The sequence below is a fragment of the Emys orbicularis genome, chromosome 6 (assembly GCF_028017835.1).
Source record: "Emys orbicularis isolate rEmyOrb1 chromosome 6, rEmyOrb1.hap1, whole genome shotgun sequence".
NCBI lineage: Eukaryota > Metazoa > Chordata > Testudines > Emydidae > Emys > Emys orbicularis.
In genome coordinates, this window is record NC_088688.1 from 43,798,422 (window position 1) to 43,819,872 (window position 21,451).

Genomic DNA, 21,451 nt, shown 5'->3' on the forward strand with positions numbered 1-21,451 from the left:
ACCTGGGTTCTCATCCTCTCTCCACCCAGAGATGGACAGGACAATAGGGCCCTACGTTAATTTACAGTATCAGCTGTGTATTATTGTTAATGCAGGTTCAGTACTGTGAAGGTGCCAAAGCAATTCCACAGTTAGCACTGCATTAGGATTTTCATTTAAAGCAAGAATTACATTTTTTGTTGTGACGTTGCACTCCATATGATTAGCATATTTTCATAAAATGAGTGTGAATATAATGTAACTGGAATATGCTTCATGCAAAAGGTCTCTTGTAAGGTATCATTACAAAGCTTATAATCTACTGAGTGCGGTCATCCAATTTGTATAAATGTGTCATTCTTGTATCTGAAACTAGAAATATGAAATATAACTGAGGTCCGATTGTAGTTATGCAAAGTGTGGGCCATTAATGGTGGTTTAGAATCTTGATGGCTCCCATTAACTAGGACAATTGACTGTAGATGGCTCTGTTTACTTGCAAGGCTTCCTGTGAGTCAGGCTGGGAAGAATGAAGGCTTGGGGTCTCACAGGACATGTGACCATGTCACCTGGTACTGGAATCCATCTAAAACCTGGAGCTTTTCCATTTAGAAGGAGGGGTGGGGACCCAAAGAGACAAAAGATTCCTGCCTTGTGCAAAAGGTATATAAGGGGGTGGAACAGAACAAAGGGGGCTGCAGTCATGAGAAATCCCCTACCTACCACCTGAGCTGGAACAAGGATGGGACAGGATTGGGCCCAGACTAGAAAGGAGTCTAGTCTGTGAAAGAAGCTTACTGGAACATCTCTGAGGGTGAGGTTTCATCTGTAATCAGTTTCTCACTGTATTAGGCTTAGACTTGCGTGTTTTTGTCTTATTTTGCTTGGTAATTTACTTTGTCTGTTATTACTTGGAACCACTTAAATCCTACTTTTTATATTTAATAAAATCACTTTTTACTTATTAATTAACCCAGAGCAAGTAATTAATACCTGGGGGAGAAAACAGCTGTGCATATCAATCTCAGTTTTATAGAGGGCGAACAATTTATGAGTTTACCCTGTATAAGTTTTATACAGAGTAAAATGGATTTATTTGGGGTTTGGACCCCATTGTGAACTGGGTATCTGGGTGCTGGAGACAGGAGCACTTCTTAAGCTGTTTTCACTTAAGTCAGCAGCTTGTGGGGGACGTGGTTCAGACCTGGGTCTGTGTTTGCAGCAGGCTAGCATGTCTGGCTCAACAAGACAGGGTACTGAAGTCCCAAGCTGCCAGAGAAAACGGGCTCAGAGGTCGTCTCAGCACATCAGGTGGCAGTCCCAAGGGGGTTTCTGTGACCCAATCCGTCACATTTGTTATGCACCAATAACACAATGAATTGTCCCAAACAGACACACTTACTCTTTGAGAACCTGGCCTGATTCAAAGCACTTTGAAATCATTGGAAAGGCTCCCGTTAACTGCTGTCAGCTTTGGACCAGGCCCTGAGTACAGACTGAATTCTCACGCCGAACTATTCATTATTTGAGTTATAGTAACTTTTAAATGGGCTTCTAAGTTCTTTTTCTGGGGATGAGACTAAGTTTATTGCCACTCCCTCTAGCAAATAAGCTCCTGGGTGTTTTTGAGATTTTAAAATTGTTTTGCTGTAACAAAATCTGAGACATGGGCTACTTTCATTGTTAATTTTTAATTTAATTAACACTGTTAATATATCTGCCTATGATGGGGTATCAACCCCACACAGGACTGGAAGGGGTTAAGGTGGCCAGGTAGGCCTATTAACTCCACAGGCTGCACCTGGAGGAAGAACCAGGGAGCAGGGAGTTGATTGCAAGCAGGTTCAGCTGTGCAGTCATAGGCAGGGCCTATAAAGCCAGGAAGTTGGCACCGGACAGGGACTGCTGCTGGCAATAGGGTTGCCAGGTGTCTGATTTTTGACCAGAATGCCTGGTCAAAAAGGGACCTGGTGGCTCTGGTCAGCGCCGCTGACGGGGCTGTTAAGTCCCATTGGTGGTGCTGCCTGGCTAAGGCAGGCTAGTCCCTACCTATCCTAGCATCACGCTGTGCCCAGCAGGTCCGGCTCCTCTGTGGGGTGGCCACGGGACTCCGCGTGCTGCCCCCACCCTGAGCACCGGCTCCGCACTCCCATTGTCTGGGAACCGCAGCCAATGGGAGCTGAGGGGGTGGTGCCTGTGGGCGAGAGCAGCGCATGGAGCCTCCTGGCCCCGCCGCCTAGGAGCCAGGCCTGCTGGCCACTTCCAGGGCGCAGTGCAGTGCCAGCACATGCAGGGAGCCTGCCTTAGCCCCGCTGCGCCCTTGACCGGGAGCTGCCCAAAGTAAGCCCATGCCCTAACCCTCTGCCCCAGCCCTGAGCCCCCCCCAAACCCAGAGCCCCCTCCTGTGCCCCAAACCCCTCATCCCTGGCCCCATCTCAGTCTGCACCCCCAGCCCAGACCCCATACTCCCTCCTGCACCCCAATCCCCTGCCTCAACCCCCTCCCACACTCTGAATCCCTTGGCCTCACCCCCCAGCCTGGAGCCCCCTCCTGCACCCCAAGCCCCTCATCTCCAGCCCCATCCCAGAACCCGCATCCCCAGCCACAGCCCTCACTCCCTCCTGCACCCCAACTCCATGACCCAGCCTGAAGCCCCCTCCCATATCCTGAACCCACACTGAGCCTGCACCCCCAGTTAGAGCCCTCACCCTCTCCCGCACTCCAACCCCCTACTCCAGCCCAGTGAAAGTGAGTGAGTGAGGGAGGGGGAGAACGAGTCACCGAGGGAGGGGGAATGTAGTGAGCGGGGGACAGGGCCTCATAAGGGGTAGGGCGGGGCCTCGGGGCAGGGGTGGGGCTAAGGTGTTTGGTTTTGTGCGGTTAGAAAATTGGCAACCGTAGCTGGCAAAGGGCAGTCACTCCCTGGGAGGAGGGCTGGAGGCTGGTACACCCAGAGCAAGGAGGGAAACCAGGAGTTGTAGGAAGCAGTCCAGGGAAGGAGCAGTGTGTACTGGGAGAGGAAAGCCCAGAACTGCTGGGTCGAGGGTCCCTGGATTGGAACCCGGAATAGAGGGCAGGCCTGGGTTCCCTAACCACCACTGGGGAAATGGCACAGGTGGGGCAGCGAACTGAAAGAGTGCCGGGGTCACTGGGAGTGACAGAGACTTTGAAGGCCTATACCCTGAAGTGGAGAACGCTGAGTGACCTGGACAGAGGGCTGACACATGAAGAGGATACTGCGGTTCCTGAAGCAAGATAGGGGTTGCAGACCAGAGAGAAAGATGGAGTGACAGTGTACAACCGTGGCAAGGGGTGTTGACCTTGTGAGCTAATCCCCAGAGCAGCCAGGAAGAGGCACCAGACAAGCAGTGAATGGTGCACTCTGTGACACTGCTATTGGATGGATGCTACAGAATCTAAGTTTTAATTTAAATAAAAACAAGAGTGCCTAGCTCTCATGGTTGTTCAAGAAACCCTTGAAAAAATGAAGACGTAAATAAATGCAGAGTTGTCTTTCTCAATACGTGGACAGCCTGTAACAATAGTTCTGGGAGGTGAGACCTGCCCAATTCATGAAAATGGAACTTTTATGTCTGAAACATAAAGGTGAAAATTTCAATGTCAACATTAACTATTTCACTGCTGAGACAAGGTGGGTGAGGTAATATCTTTTTATTGGACCAACTTCTGTTGGTGAGAGAGACAAGCTGTCAAGCTACACAGAGCTCTTCTTCAGGTCTGGGAAAGATACTCAGTGTCAGAGCTAAGAACAAGACAGAGCAGATTGTTTAGCATAAGTAGTTAAAACATATTCTAAGGCATAGTCATAGCACAAAAAGTGGGGCTAGTGCAGGTGCAGGCAAACTTTTTGGCCTGAGGGCCGCATCGGGTTTCGGAAACTGTATAGAGGGTGGGTTAGGGGAGAGGTGATCCCAGCAATTACAGGCCTGTAAGCCTGACTTCAGTACCAGGCAAATTGGTTGAAACTATAATAAAGAACAATATTGTCAGACATCTAGATGAACATAATTTGTTGAGGAAGAGTCAACAAGGTTTAAAGGGAAATCATGCCTCACCAATCTACTAGAATTCTTTGAGGGGGGGTCAACAAGCATGTGGAACAAGGGGATCCAGTGGATATAGTGTACTTAGATTTTCAGAAAGCCTTTGACAAGGTCCCTCACCAAAGGTTCTTATGCAAAGTAAGTTGCCACAGGATAAGAGGGAAGGTGCTCTCATGGATTGGTAACTGGTTAAAAGATAGGAAACAAAGGGTAGGTGTAAATGGTCAGTTTTCAGAATGGAGAGAGGTAAACAGTGGTGTCCCCCAGGGGTCTTTTCTGGGACCAGTCCTATTCAACATATTCATAAATGATCTGGAAAAAGGGGTAAACAGTGCGGTGGCAAAATTTTCAGATGATACAAAATTACTAAAAATAGTTAAGACCCAGGCAGATTGCAAAGAGTTACAAAAGGATCTCCCAAAACTGGGTGACTGGGCAACAAAATGACAGATGAAATGTAATGTTGATCAATGCAAAGTAATGCACATTGGAAAGCATAATCCCAACTATACATATAAAATGATGGGGTCTAAATTAGCTGTTACCAATCAAGAAAGAGATCTTGGAGTCATTGTGGATAGTTCTCTGAAAACATCCACTCAATGTGCAGCGGCAGTCAAAAAAGCGAACAGAATGCTGGGAATAATTAAGAAAGGGATAGATAATAGGACATAAACTATCATGTTGCCTCTATATAAATCCATGGTACACCCACATCTTGAATATTGAGTGCAGATTTGGTTGCCCCATCTCAAAAAAGATATCTTGGTATTGGAAAGGGTTCAGAAAAGGGCAACAAAAATGATTAAGGGTATGGAACGGCTTCTGGATGAGGAGAGATTAATAAGACTGGGACTTTTCAGTTTGGAAAAGAGATGGCTAAGGGGAGATATGATTGAGGTCTATAAAATCATGACTGGTGTAGAGAAAGTAGATAAGGAAGTGTTGTTTACTACTTCTCATAAAACAAAAACTAGGGGTCACCAAATGAAATTAATAGGCAGCAGGTTTAAAACAAATAAAAGGAAGTATTTCTTCACACAACGCACAGTCAACCTGTGGAACTCCTTGCCAGAAGCTGTTGTGAAGGCCAAGACCATAACAATGTTCAAAAAAGAACTAGATAAATTAATGGAGGATAGGTCCATCAATGGCTATTAGCCAGGATGGGCAGGAATGGTGTCCCTAGCCTCTGTTTGCCAGAAGCTGGGAATGAGCAACAGGGGATGGGTCACTTGATGATTACCTGTTCTGTTCATTCCCTCTGGGGCACCTGGCACTGGCCACTGTTGGAAGATAGGATACTGGGCTAGATGGACCTTTGGTCTGACCCAGTAGGGCCATTCTTATGTTCTTATTGGTAGGTTGGAGTTAAGGTTGTTTGTCACAGTGTGATTTTTCAGGTCTTTGATGTGAGCATCGTATAAATTGAAATGAGTGCATTAGAGAAGGTGCTGGTGAGTACAGGTGGCTAAATGTAGTGAGGGCAGTGGGACACGTCTCGGAAAATGGTACTGTATTAGGTTTAGAAACGTCCCACCTTGCACCAACTTCATTACATCCTATTTTCATGAAATCCCAAACCTGAACCATATTCTATGTCTGTGTACAGTACCTCTTCATTAGGAATTCCATCTCCATCCGCATCCTCATCACAGGCATCTCCGAGTCCATCACCATCTGCATCTTCTTGTCCTGAGTTTGGAACAAATCTGCAGTTGTCCTAAGCAAAAAATAAACCCAAGAAATATGACCAGCATTCCACAACATTACTTGAAATCTCTCTCCTGGGGGCTGACTGACTTTCTTTACTATTAACCTGAAAAGTTTCTTAATGAAATACATTTTAAACAAAATAAACATAAAAACTTGCAAAAGTGTTTACACTTTGTAGTGTTTCCCCCACTGCCTCTTCATGCCCCTCACTATCACTCCCCTGGGTGATTAAAAAGAAAAAGCCTCCTACCTTTCTGCAGCTTTCAGCAGAGCATGGGAGTTTTTCATCAGGATAGCCATCAATATCTATGTCCTTTCCACAGATATAACCATCACCAGCCCAACCAATGCCACACTACAAATGAAAACACTATTATAGAACCACAGACAGACTGAAGATTCCACTTTGCAAACATGTACAGCAATGCTCAAGATGGGACCCTAGGTCAGTTTCAGAATGGATCAATATGCAGTGCAGGAGGCACTAACCTTTATAATGATATATTCAACTATCTGGTAAGGTAGGCATCGAGATTTAGCTCCAAACTTAAAATGTATCTGCTAATTTTGGATTGCCAGCTTCAGACATGTAGGGCCTGATTTTCAGAGGTGCTGAGTACCTACAACTCCAAATGACTCCAGTGGATGCTCAGATCCTCAGTGCCTCAAGGTGACCATCCAAAATTAGAGGTTGCTTTTGAAAATGTAGGCATTAGTGATCCGGGGTGAAGCAGAGGTCAACAGTTTCCCTGAAAGATGATAAAATGCAAACTCACTGGAAAAAGAGAGCCAAAATATGTAACACATATTCTGAGGGCCAGACTTTCAGAAAGAGAAGTCTGAAATCTCTCTGGAATATTTTACACACAATTATTTGCACTAGCAAATTGGGCATTTCTGCATATGAACGTTTAAGTATCTAAATTGCGATCAGTTCTCAAAAATACCTAATTTGTGGATGCAACTGCTGAAACTGCACACTCAAATGTGTGGGTAAAATTGCATGTGGACTCTCCCGACTGTCCTCAGCACCAATATCTAGAAATCTCTTTGAAATAAATATACTTAAAACTGAGATGCACCTAGAGGGCCAGAGAGGGAGGGGACAGCAGAATCAACATCAGGAAAGCTGTCTGATCTAGCTTCAGACCCCAGAAGAAAATAGAAATACTTCTAGGTAAACAGATCTGTCCAACCCTTTCATTACAACAGTAGAAAAAAAAAACCCTCATAATCCCTTAAATATACCATAGAAAAGAACAATACAGATCTTTATTTAATGCAGTAGGCATCAGTTGTGATGTTTTCATTCTTTTAGACACAGTGGGGGAACTGCTGATCCTGGTGTATGAATTCCTTGATCTTAGTCTTCCTTGTGGCAAAAGAAATGAACTGCACTTGAAATTCTGCCTGTACAAAGGCTACACTATTAGGCCCATTGTATTTAAGGTTCCATCTACACTAAAACTTCTGATTGAGTTTGTATCCCTTTAGTGGCACAGTTTGTTCCCACACATTGCATGACTAATAACTACAGCAACCAGCTATGTGTCACCCTTGCCAGAGATCTAATCTGACATGTTCAATCGTCAAGTATTACTTGACCAGATTACTTGATCATCTCATTATGTAGACAGGAGCCCATAACCACACTTAAATACCAGAAAACTTTCTTCACAACTCACTGGACAGCAGAATGTGGCCAGAGATCCACATGATGCTGATGTTTGCTCTGTGTGCATTGCTATTTGGCACACTTTTCTGCTGAGACTGTACAGGATAGCAGCGGCAGACTTCCCAGAATGCAATCATACAAATGCTGCTAGGCAGCATGGTAAATGTAGCCACCCAGATTTGGCTACCACCTAGATGTACGGGGGGGGGGGAGTCTGCTATCTGGACACAACTGGACTGTTTGTAACTGGGTCAAATGAGTGTGTCATACTCTGGTTACAAACACTTTTTACTGATCAAAGTGTACACAGGCCCTAAAACATCCTGCTCATTGCCTCAGTAGGACTGTTTTTTCTAGTTTCTCTGGAGCAGCCTAAAATATATCCTATCATCAACTTACAGTACATGAAATCTCTCCTTGTCTTTCTTCAATACACTGTGCATAGACACTGCATGGGTTCAAGGCTCGATTTCTGCAGCTTTTCTCAGCCTTGCATCCTTTGACCTGGTCTCCAGTGTAACCGGGTTTGCATGGGCCGCAGCGGTAAGAACCCTGTAAAGACAATCAATCATTCGCATGAGTGTGTCTGTGATTTACCTCACACTGTTTGCTTATGATGTGAAGGCTAAGTTTCATGTTCACTGTGGCGTCTTGCTAGCTCCTTTGTGAATAGACATGTTTGACAGCACTAAGTGCTGTCAAACATGTGAGACTGACAGTTGTGGAGGGACCAAAGTCCCCCATTTATCCAGAGAACAGGTAGAGTACCAGCAGCAGCCCACACTTCTCTACATTGCCCTGCGAATGTCCCTAAAACCTGCTCAGGATGAGCCACCTTTAAGGTGGGAGAGGATATTACAATCTCCATGCCTGTTCATTCTTTGCTGAGCTCTTGTCTATACACAGATTACACCAGTTGAACTCAATCAATTTAACCAGTGCAAAGCATGTGTGGACACTTTATTTTGGTATAAATCAGCCTTGTTTTGGTTTAGCTTCACTTAATTGGGAACAAGTTTAAGCTAAACTGAAACCAGCTGCTCTTAAGCTGAAATAAATGTGTCCACCAAAAGTTTGCTCTGGTTTTGCTTAAATCAGTTTAAAAACTGACTTAAACTAAACTGGTACAACTTCTGTCTGTTGACAATGCCTAGGATCTGACATAGATTAGATCAAAATAAGCCTTGTTTAAGCTGACATAAGAGTGTCCATGCAGCCTTTTGTATTGGCTTAACTAAATCAGCTTAAAATAGCACTGTAAACTACATCAGTTTGACTTTCTTACGTAAACACGCCCAGAGATTCCAAGCAAGGATGTTGCAGTTAGTGCCTTTGCTACTGATGGTGGGTATTGTGATGTGGACAGGTTTACTAATGGGTTATAATCCCACACAGGCATTTCATTTGGTCTTAAGCTCTCTATTCCCCATGCTTAGTTATTTTTGTTTAGTCAAAAGATATAATACATAGGTCATCTCAAGCCGGAACAACAGATACAAATCACAGCCTGATGTAAATGATCAGTTTTGAAAACAGTAAACGAAAGGGTACTTACCATGGTGTTTATGCACTGGGAATTTGGAACACATCCTCCATTTTGGCCATTATTACATTCATCAATATCCAAGCAGACCTAACACAACAAAATAAGGAGCCTATAATAAAAAACTAGTGAACCTTAGATCCAAGTGTGAAGGGAAATCACCCACTAAGCACCTTCAAAGGCTTTGGAAACATGAACAAGCATGTTCAATATGGCATTCAATCTAAATCAGAAATGGAGGAAGGAGGGTCCAGGGGTTAGGATGCTGGCCTGTGACCCAGGAGACCTGGATTCACATTCCTGCTCCACTACAGACTTCCTCTGCGACTGCGGACAAGTGACTTGGCCTCTCTGTGCCACTGTTCCATCTGTAAGGTGGGGGCAGTGGTACTTCCCTACCACACAGGAGTGTTGTGAGGCTAAATCAATTTTTGTTTGGTTTAATACAACCAATATTTTTAGAGTCAGTTTAATTATAAAGAACTTCTTCCCAGTTAATAGACCTTGTATCTGCATAATGACTTTTGGCACTGCTTCTGAGGTAGTGCATTTCTTCCTTTTTTATAGCATAACTCAGCCTCAGAGGAAATCTAATTTGACCCTATAAATAGAGTGGAATTACCTTTTTCTTTTAAAATTACTTATTTTGTGTTTTATCTGTGATGGAAAAGCAGACTGTCTCTTAACAATTGCAAACAAAATGGCCATTTATAATAGCATATTATTCTACCACTTTGGGGTCCCTCCCTTCCCACAGTTTGTCACGACCCCATTTTAATGGGGTCACCAGGACTGGCTTAGACTTGCTGGGGCCCAGGACCAAATCCGAAGCTGAGGGATTCAGCGCTGGTCAGCGGGGCTCAGGTTACAGACCCCCTGCCTGGGGCTGGGGCAGTGGGACTCAGGCGGGATCAGGCTCCAGTCCCCCCTCCTGGGGTCGTGTAGTAATTTTTGTTGTCAGAAGGGGGCCGCGGTGCAATGAAGTTTGAGAACCCCTGCCATAGAGTCTGTCCTAAACTAATGCCCTGTTAAATAACTTCCTATAGATTGGTGAGGTAACAAAACATATTACTATGTACAGTGTGGAAGAACCAATTACTAAATTTTCTCACTTATATGCTCTGTTGCCTTTTTAGTCTGTTTGTGATCCTTCTGAGAAACTCCTATAGAATTTAATGGGGTCTTAAACAGTAGGGTTCTATAGAAATTACACTAAAACCTGTAGGGCTGTATTCGTATAGGAATGCGAAGCAGCCATGAACCTGGCAGATCTGGCCAATTGAAGTCTCTCGTAACCTAGGGGAGCCCATCTGTGGTGTAGCTGCCACTATAGTGATGCTCAGGACTCAGCCCAGAATCTGGTCTATAGAGTTGAATGAAAGATGACAACTTTACTGTAAGTTTTATGAACCATCCTATAGAAATCTACAGAAGGAACACAAATCTCTTTTACAAGATATCATATGGATCTACAGAAGTTTGGCATTTTCTATCAAATCCTACAGGACATTTCCCATTAGCTAAGGCCTTCTCCTGTCTCCCCTCCATCCCACATTAACCTGTTGTTGTTGCTGTTAAAGTCAGGGACAAAATGATGTAGCCGTCTATTCAATAACACTACACTCTGCTGAGCTGCCCAAAACACTTGTAATTTTATTGAATGAAAAATAATTAGAATGTTTAATAGTTTTGTTTTAAGCTGTATTTCGAAAGCAAAAGTGATATCAAACCAGCCTCGCACACTGGAGATGGCGGTGTGTCTGGCTGCCACTCACCTGCTTATTGTTCTTGGCAGCATTGATCCCTACCCCCTGAACTGTCTGTCCTGTGTATCCTGGGGGGCAAGCCTCACATCTGAAGCCTGGAACAATGTTCACGCAGCCTACCCCAGGGAAGCATGGGCTATAGCGGCACTAAAAAGACAAATGAATCATTGAACCTGCATCAGTGAGTCGATAACATTCTGTTGATCTCAGATTCCAAAAGGTGACCTTTTTAAGCAGCACTTAAATAATATTGAATTGTATAGTTGTCCTAGAAGTCTCAAACCATGAGCTCAACTCTCCTCTCAGTTGTATGGGTTCAACTCCCTCTGAAGTCTGACCAAGTACCACTTGAATGGACATGACTGAAAAAAGTAGAAAGCCCTGTAATTGCGGCAGTCATGAGATCACTGGGGAATGACTGTCCACCTGTATTCAATGCACATATAAATAGCAGCATTTTGCTGTTGTTTGTATTTGATAAAATACGGGGGGGGGAAAGTAACCTGAAAATGAATTAGTTAAAATGGCATATGCCCTGTTACAGTCTTGCCCCTCTCTAGTATTTGTCAAATACCAACACCATTTGTTAATTGGCAGACAAATCCTGAATATGTTCATTTTTCATCTCCCTAGATATGGTTCAAACAGAAGATTAAACAAGTAATAGGAAATATAAAATATTTTTAAAGACGCCTGGTCTTTCCACCATCTGGTGTGGTCCCACAGGGGTCTGTCCTGGGTCTGGTACTATTCAAGATTGTCACTGATGACTTAGATAATGGAGTGGAGAGCATGCTTAAATTTGTGGGCGGCATCAATCTGGGAGGGGTTGAAAGCACTTTGGAGGGCAGGATTAGAATTCAAAATAGCCTTGATTAATGGGAGAACTGGTCTGTAATCAACCACATGAAATTCAATAAAGGCAAGCGTAAAGTATTTCACTTAGGAAGGAAAAATCACATGGGCAAATACAAAATGAGGACTATGGGGCTAGGCAGTAATACTGCTGAGAAGGAGCTGGGGTTACAGTGGATTACAAATTGGAAGAAAAGGCTAATTCTGGGGTGCATTAGCAGGAGTGACATTGTAAGAAATGGGAGGTAATTGTTTCGCTCTACTTGGTACTGGTGAGGCCTCAGCTGCAGTACTGCACTACAGTTCTAGGCACCACCTGTAGAAAAGATGTGGACAAACTGGAGGGAGACCAGAGGAGAACAATGAAAATGATAGGTTAGAAAACTGAGTTATGTGGAAAGGTTAAAGAAACTAGGCATGTTTAGTCTTAAAAAAAGAAGACTCAATGGTACAGTCTTCAAATATGTTAAGGGCTGTTATAACGAGGACAGTGATCAATTGTTCTCCAGGTCCACTGAAGGTAGGACAAGAAGTGTAATGGGTTTAATCTGAAGCAAGGGAGATTGAGTTTAGATGGTAGGACAAACTTGATAACTATAAGGATAGTTAAGGACTGGGATAGGTTACCAAGGGAGGTGGTAGAATCCCCATTACAGGAAGTTTTAAAGATCAGGCTGGACAAACCCCTGTCAGGGATGGTCTACGTTTACTTGGTCCTGCCTTAGCATGGCAGAAGGTACTAGATGAGCTCTCAAGGTCCCTTCCAACCCTACATTTCTGCGATTCTATGATTAACTCAGCTTGGGCAAAAAGCAAAAATACCCATAAAATGATGACAAAACAAACCAGGATAACATACACAAAATACATACAGTTCAGTGTATGTCCCTCAACATATAAACATATAAAAAATTTAATACCATTGTAACAGACCACTAAACACAAAATTGGGAGAAATCCTGCTTTGGAGCCTAATAGAATAAAAGATTTAATAAAAGCATAATCCACAATATGAACTTAAATGTAAGACAGACATAGGGTGACCAGATAGCAAGTGTGAAAAATTGGGATGGAGGTGGGGGGTAATAGGTGCCTATATAAGACAACACCATGAATATAGGGACCGTCCCTATAAAATCGGGACATCTGGTCACCCTAGACAGACATTAGGCACAATGTAGCTCTTGATTTGAAAAAGTAGATTATTTTTTTAGCCAGTAGAGGGAGCTCAAACAATGTTATTATTAACAGAAGAGACGTATGCAGTTCAAAATACATATTAAGATACTGTTTTAAGGTTGTGAGGCACATCCCCCAAACAAATCAGCAACGCTTCCTCCTGGGTTGGTGTTAAGAGGCCTTACTAGAGAGATGTTAACAGTCTCAAGGCTCAGACAGGGATGAGGATGGCTCCTAGTTGGAATTCTAGATTCCTTTTGAACAGTTATTGAATACAAAACTCCTATTTAAATGCCCTGGTTTCATGACATGCAGAAACAGTTAACATCATATTGTATCTCCCTCTGTAAAGTGTCCTTCCTGGACAATTGGGCAGTTTGGGGGTGGATAAGGCCATAGAGATCCTTCCACTGGTTCAAATGCACCCCACATTTAGCCTAGTGTGACAACCTGTCCCTAACTGGGTGGGACAGTCCCGAAATGTACATTTCAAGTCCCAGGCTGAATGAGTCTGGAACAGCATTTGTCTCAGATTCCCTGCAGCACCGCTCTGTGCCTGCCCAAGCCTCAAGGGCACTGCCAGATTCTTCCCGGTGGGGGGGCTGGGGTTCCCCACCTCAGCCCTGCCCCCTCTCTGGTCCTACCCCTGTTCCTTCTCTTATTCTGAGGCCCCACCCCCTCGTCAGGCCAGAGCCAGGCATTAGTAAGAGCTGCCCAGGGAGCCCGGGCTGCGGTGGGGAACCCCAGAGTCCCGGACCCTCCACCTACCCAGGGTGGAGCGCCCTGAGGGGGTGGGGACATGGGCCAAGGGCTTTTCTTGGGCACCACAGCCCCCCGCCCAGGGCTGGTAGAGCAGAGGTCCCCAAACTGTGGGGTGTGTGGAGGAACGTTTGGGGGGCATGGCAGGGCCCAGGCCAGTGCCATGGGGGGCAAGAAGTGATCACCACCCAGCCCCGGTTGGCCCCTAGGTGTGCTCTGGCCCCGCCCCCAGCGGTAGCCCCACTTCCAGCCCCGGCGGGGTGGGTGCAGACAGGGATGGGAGGAGCGCAACCATGAAAAATTTGGGGACTGCTGAGGTAGAGGTCAAGGGCTCCCCACAGTAAACTGCCCAGAGAGCCCAGGCCTTACCAATGCCCAGTTCCAGCTTCTGGCCTGACCAGAGGGCGGGGCCTTGGGGAAGAGGAGGAGCAGGGGGCAGGGCTCCTGTATGTGTCCCATTTTTGCATTTTGAAAAGGTGGTCAACCTAATGTAGCCCAATGGAAGTTATCATTTGATGGCCTATGTGAGATGAGCTGTAGGCATTATTCCAGTTTTTAACAGACGTGCTCTTGTAAAGAAAAAGCCCCACATTGCTTGGCAATTTATTGGCACTATCAGCATAAAGGCGAAGGTCTGAATGGACATGGCTTGTGTCTGTTCTATATCTTTTTGGCAAACATTTCACCACTGTTTCTGACACTAACTCAGCTCCACCATGGTAGGGGCACTAGTGCCTGTGTTTTTAACACTGTGTGATCTGACCATGATCAAAGTAAGCCTGAACCACTCGGCGTTGAACACACTGGCCACCAGTCTGCATTAGTCCTCCCACAACTTCTACCATTGGTGGAGCTGCTCCAGTGGTAGTAACAGGAACTTTTTTGCTTAAAATCACCAGGACAGGGAAAGCTCTGGAGACTGAAGTGCCCTTGCACACCTACCGTAGGTAAGGACAAGGTCCATCCAGGTGTGCACTGAGTCAGAGTAGCAAGGTAGTGTGAGGAAGCTGATTGTACTATGCCTATTGGACCAGATTTACAAATGCAGGCCTCCATTTTTGCGCACGACATAACAGTAGGCATAATTCATGTCATGTGATGTTTGGGCACCTGACTACCCACAAACAAGGTAACTGCAATATACATTCAATTTCTTCAACTTAGTTTTCCCTCTATAAGATTTTTTCATAAATGGATACAAATAGACTCATGCACCGTCTCTCTCCGACTTGCACACACAACATCAACCAGCAATCAAAACAACTATCAAATACTCAAGCTATTTCTCCTGCTAGCTGGGGAGGAAGAAAGAGAGATTGTTTCTATTTTTAATTACTTGGGAGGTGCTTAGATGCTACAATGTAAATCTGTAGATTAAACACTTAAGCCTATGTCTACACTGCAGTTGGGAGGGGAGATTCCTAGTGCGGGTATACAGACAGACTCACACTAAAAATAGCAACATGAGCATTGCTGCATGGGGGGCGGATCAGGCTAGCCTCCCAAGTCCAAGCCCACTCAAAGTCCGGGCTCAGGCAGCTAGCCCAAGCGACCACCAGTGCCCCAACAGCCACACTGGTATTATTAGCGTGCTAGCTCAAGCAGAGCTCGCAGAGTCTGTCCACCTGTGCTGGGAATCACAGTTGTAGCTCCCCAAGGATACGTCTACACTGCAGACTCTGACTCAGTTTGAGCCCAAGCCCCATTCTGTCCGCACACAAACCAGTCTGATTTGGTCAGCAAATACTCAGAACCCAGGTCCACGGACACTGCTAGTGGGGTGGGTGGGAGCCCAAGTCCCACTGTCACTCGGGTCCAAACGCTGCCGTTTTGCAGTGTGGACGCAGCTCAGATTGCAGATTTGAGTCAGTAGGTCTGTGTAGTGCAGTATGGCTGCATTAGTAATGGCTGTGAGACGCAGGGCCAGCATTTGTAAGCCCAGGTTTACCATGCAGTGTGGATGCTCAAGTGTGGTCTTGGAAACACCAAGTCCACAAGCCAGGGTCCCACAGAGGGTTCACAATGCAGTGTAGAAATACCTTCTAAGTGACTAGACAGTCTGCAGATAACTGCAGACATAAATCTGCAGGTATAAAAACAGAAGCCTGTTAAATAGTGCCTGAAAATTAAATGTTTGTGCCTTTTTTATGCTGCTTTATGATGTACAAAGAAGGTGTAAAATTTTATTTCCCCCCTTCAAAATACCAGGAATATCGAGTGCTTTTTTTATTGAGTGGCTTTTTGAAAATGTGGGCTGGGAGCTTTTTCAGCCCTCAGTTGAAAGGGCGTGGGAGTGCTGAATCTTTAACAAAGGAAGCTTCCCTCCCACCAAACTGTTTTGAGTTAAGTAAGTGCTGCAGCCAACCAAAATACAAAGAACCTGATTCTCCGCTCCATTACACCATGGCTTTCCCCCACAACAATCAGTATAAAGCAGTGGAAAATCAGGACCAATGAAGTGTGGGTGGTGGATGGTTTTTTTTTGTTTGTTTTTTTAAACACTTCTGAATAATTCTTATTTCCTCTTTCAATTAATCAGGCTTCATTTCCTTGGTTTTTCAGGTGTCATTAATCTGCTAATTCTCAAGTCTCCAAGGGTGAACAAAACCTGAATTTCTAATGTAGAACCACTCTCCCTCCCACAAAAATTTAAAAATAAACCTTTTAGGTTTTCTTTATACATCATAAAGAAGCAAGAAAGGGCACCATCCCAAAGTTTATTCCTTTGCAATTGACCTTTACGGCTGAATTGAAAATCTGGCCAATTTTGTGAATAAACTGACTTCAGTCTCCAAGGCCGTTAAACTTAAACTTTTTATGAGCACTGAAATTCAGAGAAATAAAATCCAAATCAACAGGAAGTGCTTCTGCAGTTCTGCCCCATAACTGATGATATTTAATCTTTTTGTGGAATCCCAATAACCGTGTCAATAGCTCTGCTCTTTCGATGTAACATTCAGAGAGGAGTAAAATGAAAATACGTACTGCAGATACTTGAAAAATAAATGCAGTGGTCTTGATTCACCACAGTATAACTCCATATTTTCACCCATGTAACTCCACTGACAACAATGGAGTCATGGCAACATACCTCTGGTCTAATGGAGTGGAGAACTGGGCCCAGGATGTATTACTATTCACTGTGCAGCCAGTTAGTGAATGCTGCAGAAAGCAAGAGTCAGGGCCCATTTATGTGAGAAATGAGTTGGGATTTTTTTCTTTTTACAAGTAAATATTTTACCTCATCGATATCTGAGCATGTAACTCCATTTCCTGTGAACCCTTCGGGACAAGGCCCACACTGAAATCCATCTGCTGTCTCTATGCACCTGACCCCCCTGAAACAGGGGTTGGCTTCACATTTGGGTTTAGGGGGCACTGGAGGCGCAGTTGGAAAGTTTGTAGCTCCCAAACCTTTGAGTAGAAAGAACAGCAGTTTTAGTGAATCAAGGAAATATCCATCATGCATTTCAATTGGCAAGAGTTCTAAGGAGATACCTAATCCACTGCTGAGCAGTGGGATTGTGTTTCTGCATCATAAATATCCTTTATGTTGGCTGGGTTGGGGCTGCGACAGTAGCAACTTCTTGGATTGTGATTGAGGAGACTTTTTTGTTTAGGAACTGATCAAGAACCTGCAGAATAGTGGAGGTTAAGGCTATATTGCATATGTCACAGGGATGTGGATGTCTTTCTGCTTAGATAGTCCCAGAGCAGATGTATAACTTCTGATGCTGGCCAGAGGAAAGCAATAAATGCAGGTTAGAGTGACCTAACAAGGACAAATGGGGAACAGGTCCCAGAGGGATTATAGGTTGATGGTACTATTGGAAAGACAAGGTGAGCCATTACTCTGGCTAAATCAGCAATGCTGCCCTCAGCGTAAAAAACAGAGCTATTATTTCACCTCAGAGAGATCAGAATTTACAAGGAGTGAAAAAAGGGGAGGGAGGAGGCAGCAAGTGGCAGAGTATTGAATATGTGACAGAGTACTCACAACATTGTTTCATGTACTGAAAGACTGACCGGAGGGGGAAAGGAAAAATCTGGGAGAAGGAGACAGGTGCCAAAATGGTACCAATGCATGTAATTTATCCCTTCAGCTGATTAACACAGTGCAGGCTTTAAAGAAACTTCCTGTGGCTCTAGTCTTTGTCTCACATGTGTGAAAACTAAGTTAGCTGAAGCTCAATCAAGGTGAGATTCAGTGGAGGGATAATAATTTGGGAAAAGCTATTGGAAGATCTGGCAACAATTATGCCTACTCCTCTGAATAAGGGTGTGTCCTCTGCTGGTAAAAGAGTTGGCATTTAGGGGATCTGTTGGATTCCCAGCTATGTTAGAGGATTCTTCAGAAAGGCTTTTAAAATCCTCTCTGTTTGGCCAGGAGATTGACCATTTCTTTTGAATGCAGACCTTGCTACTGTATCTACGCCTGTGTCACCTCAGGATTCGACTACTTCAATGCAAGGTTCGTATAGATTCCCTAAATCAGCCTGGCAATGTGAGCTGGTGCCGAATGTGGCTGTTTGCTTGTTCATCTATTCTACTAAGGCTCTTACACTGCTTAATATGCACGTTGTTATCTCCCAGGGACCATGTGGCACCGGTGATCCACAATCTGCATTCAGGTAGAATCTGAGGTGTTGAGGTGCACATAGTAGGTTTTAGAAAGATAAGGTGGGTGAGGTAATATCTTTACCTCACCCACTTTGTCTCTCTAATATCCTGGGACCAACGTGGCTACAACAATACTACATACATAGTGGGTTTTGACCTTCCTACTGGGGATTCCTTCCAGCTCTCCCTGCACGAAATACTGCCAGAACAGTGGTCACCAGAGGTGCTGGAGCACCATCACTTGAAAAGAGAGGGAACTGCTATCAGGATAATCTCTTTAATGGGCTCTCCACTAGAACTGAACTGACTCTTGGTCTGAAATAGCCTGAATGCAATTACCTCCCTGGCATGCTAAAAGGCTAAGCTCCTGGGGTAGGGCATGATGAGGATTGCTTGTTTTGGATGAGGTAGAGTATTGTTTGGTTTTGACTGGTTACTTTCTGGTTTTGGGGGGAGCGGAAGCTTAAGGCTTTACCCCAATAGGAATCTATTTTTAACTTAAGTCAAAGATGCTTAGAGCCCAGAAGAATAGGCTTATTTTTCAATGCTTCCTATAAATCAAAAAGTGGCAATCCAGTGAGAATTGTTTTTAAATAATTGCAAATCTTATGTGGTCCTCTCTTAATTTTATAGGAAATACAGGAATACTTACCACATGCCTGGCATTCTGCTATAGTATTTCTCAAAAAAGTTGTTTCCTTGATCTTTAGGGTATAGAAAATATGTATTAGTTGGGTGATGCTAATTTGTGCCTGGCTGCCCATAGCACCATTATATCTTGTCTAGATGTTAATAAAATCACTGAACATTCACAAAGTGCCTTACAATGACAGGGTCTGATTTTGCAGATGCTTACTTCCAAGCATGGTGCTTATTAGCATGAGTAGTCCTAGCATCTTCTATGGAGAACTACTCTATATAGATTGTACATTGACTTCCATAGGGATACTCATGGTGGTGAGATTTATGGCCACGATTCAGTCCATCCCTATTCAGCAAAGCACTTAGTAGGAGCTTAACTTTAGGCATGTGTTTAGATCCCATTGACTTAAATGGGACTTCAGCATGTGCTTGAGCACTTCGCTGAATAGAGGCTTACTTAAGCATATGCCTAAATGCTTTCCTGAACTGGGGCCTAAGTGCCGTAGAAAGTGTTTGCAGAAATAAGCCCATAGTTAGTAAAGGATGTTTGGCAAATCAGTAAAACGCTAGCGACTTCACACTAATGAGGCCAATAGTGCAATTAATTTAGTTTCCTTTACATGTGCAAGACTACCTTTATCTAGCTAGCCAATGGGCTAGAATAGTAGTTGCAGTTCTTCTCCACTCTGAATGCAGGGGTTTCTGGGGACTGGATCTATATAAGTAGGCCATCTCCTACCCCACCTCCAGTGGCCCCTCCACAACATGCTGAAGGTGTAGGTCCCCTACAAGGTCATTTCACTCCCACTGCGCAGACAGAAAGCTTTGTACAGGAGCATCACACTTAGGTAAAATCTGCCCTAACGCTGCACAAAGCAGTGCTCTAATCTGGATCTGAGGGATTCGTACTGAGAGCCTCATACAGTACCTGCTGCCTGAGAAGGTCTTTCACATCTCCTAGTATTTGGTTCATTTGCAGCATTTGACCCATGAATTGCCTATTAAAATCATCTGTAGGGACACAAAAATGAGAAAAGGTATGTACAACGATAGTAGCTTTTTGTTCATTTGCCAAGATCAGCACTGAAATCTGAAGTGAAATTGTCTTAAAGGATGAGCTAGAGCAGATAATTCATAATATCTTAGCATCAGTAGGGAGGGAATACAAGGGGAAATACAATAGCTTTAATTTTTAGGAAAGCATCTGTGTGAACTCACTATTCTTCAAAGATACTGGATTCAAAGCACTGAAGATTGAACTCCTTTTTAGCCACACAACAGGAAGAACAAAGGCAGAGGAAACGCAAACTTCTCCACATTGGTGCAACACAGTGGGAGAACCATCTTCAAGAGTTAGAGGACAGTTCTAGCTCCATGCCCATTCAATGTCTGGATTCTTTGCTGATACTATCAACAAGTACACCAGTTAGAATCAGCTGTGTTGCTGGCTCCACTAGGAACCAGACTGAGATGACTAAGCTCAGGCAAGGTGACCATATTTTCAAAATAAAAAGGAGACACTTCTGTGGTGGTGTTTTTTAGGGTCACAAAATAGCCATACAAAAGAAATGTGTGCTGATGCCACTACTGCCCATTTTTGACTCAGCAGCAACACGTTCATATTTTTCAGAGTGGAGGACTTTTTCCATTTACTGAATGTTCTGAATCAGTTTATCATGATGCACTGGACATGTCAATAATATTCACTGAGAGTCAAAGAACAGATGTGATAGTATCTATACTCATTTGACTTTTCTTTCCACTCTGAACATTGTTCATCACACTGAAAGCTAGTTCCCTGGGACTTTTTGTTCCTGGTAAACATAGATCAAATTCTGCTCAGCAGAGCAGTACATCTTGAATAGATATTTTGTTATTATTATAACATATATACAAGTTTTGATAGTCTAAATGAAAATTGAAGACATTTGAGGTGTCCTGAAATAAGTTTGTGGGACGCCAGGATACCATACGAAAAGCCAGGCCTCTTGTGGCAAAACCAAGACATGTGGTTACTTTAACTTCAGGGCACCCTAAAGCCATCAAATGGTATCAACAACTAGTCACTACCCATCTGGCCTGGATTAGAACTGATGAGAGGTGAAACACTTAGTATCTCCAAATTAGGGCTTTCTGACCCATCTCGCTGTGTGTCTGTATATAACTCTCACTCGAGTTTACTCAATCAAGCGCCAATTCATTTACTCCTTTGTTAATTTAAATCTAGATATCTGTGTAAGATTCACAAGATATGCATTGATATTTTTGCATTCTAAGCAGGTAGAGTATTTTGAAACTGTTAAATATATAGTGGCTATATGTGAGTTTACATCTACTTTACTTGCTGTAGTATTGGATGCTTATATGGAAATTGGTCTTATTAATGTTTACTAAATTGTTTTGTACTTCAAAGCATTTCTGGTCTGATCCCAGGCATGCTCAGGGGACTTGACCAATTTGACAGATACTGGCTTTTCTTCATTTCAGATTGTTCTCCTCAAAATAATAAAGAAGCTGAGGTAACCTGGAAATGCTGCATCTGTTCAATCCCAACTTTTATTTTTTTGGGAGACTTAATATCTTGGCCATTTCAAAAATACCTAAGTCTGGAACTTGGCTTGCAAGCTGTCAGGCCAGATGTAGTAACTTTTTT

The 21,451-nt window shown here is 43.9% G+C and overlaps 1 protein-coding gene across 2 annotated transcripts in view; it reads right to left on the reverse strand.

The window, feature by feature from the left end:
* THBS4 (thrombospondin 4) overlaps positions 1-21,451 on the reverse strand; it is a 58,196-nt gene that overhangs the window by 16,684 nt on the left and 20,061 nt on the right. Inside the window, exons 5-13 of one of the 2 annotated variants that reach the window (XM_065406882.1) lie at positions 19,727-19,809; positions 18,797-18,860; positions 18,350-18,382; positions 16,778-16,941; positions 10,753-10,890; positions 8,990-9,067; positions 7,834-7,986; positions 6,010-6,114; positions 5,659-5,766 (exon numbers count right to left, since the gene is read on the reverse strand). In XM_065406882.1, coding sequence (XP_065262954.1) covers positions 5,659-5,766; positions 6,010-6,114; positions 7,834-7,986; positions 8,990-9,067; positions 10,753-10,890; positions 16,778-16,941; positions 18,350-18,382; positions 18,797-18,860; positions 19,727-19,809 — 926 coding nt within the window. Of the gene's footprint in view, positions 1-5,658; positions 5,767-6,009; positions 6,115-7,833; positions 7,987-8,989; positions 9,068-10,752; positions 10,891-16,777; positions 16,951-18,349; positions 18,383-18,796; positions 18,861-19,726; positions 19,810-21,451 lie in introns of both variants that reach the window. The other variant, XM_065406883.1, reaches the window with a different exon arrangement.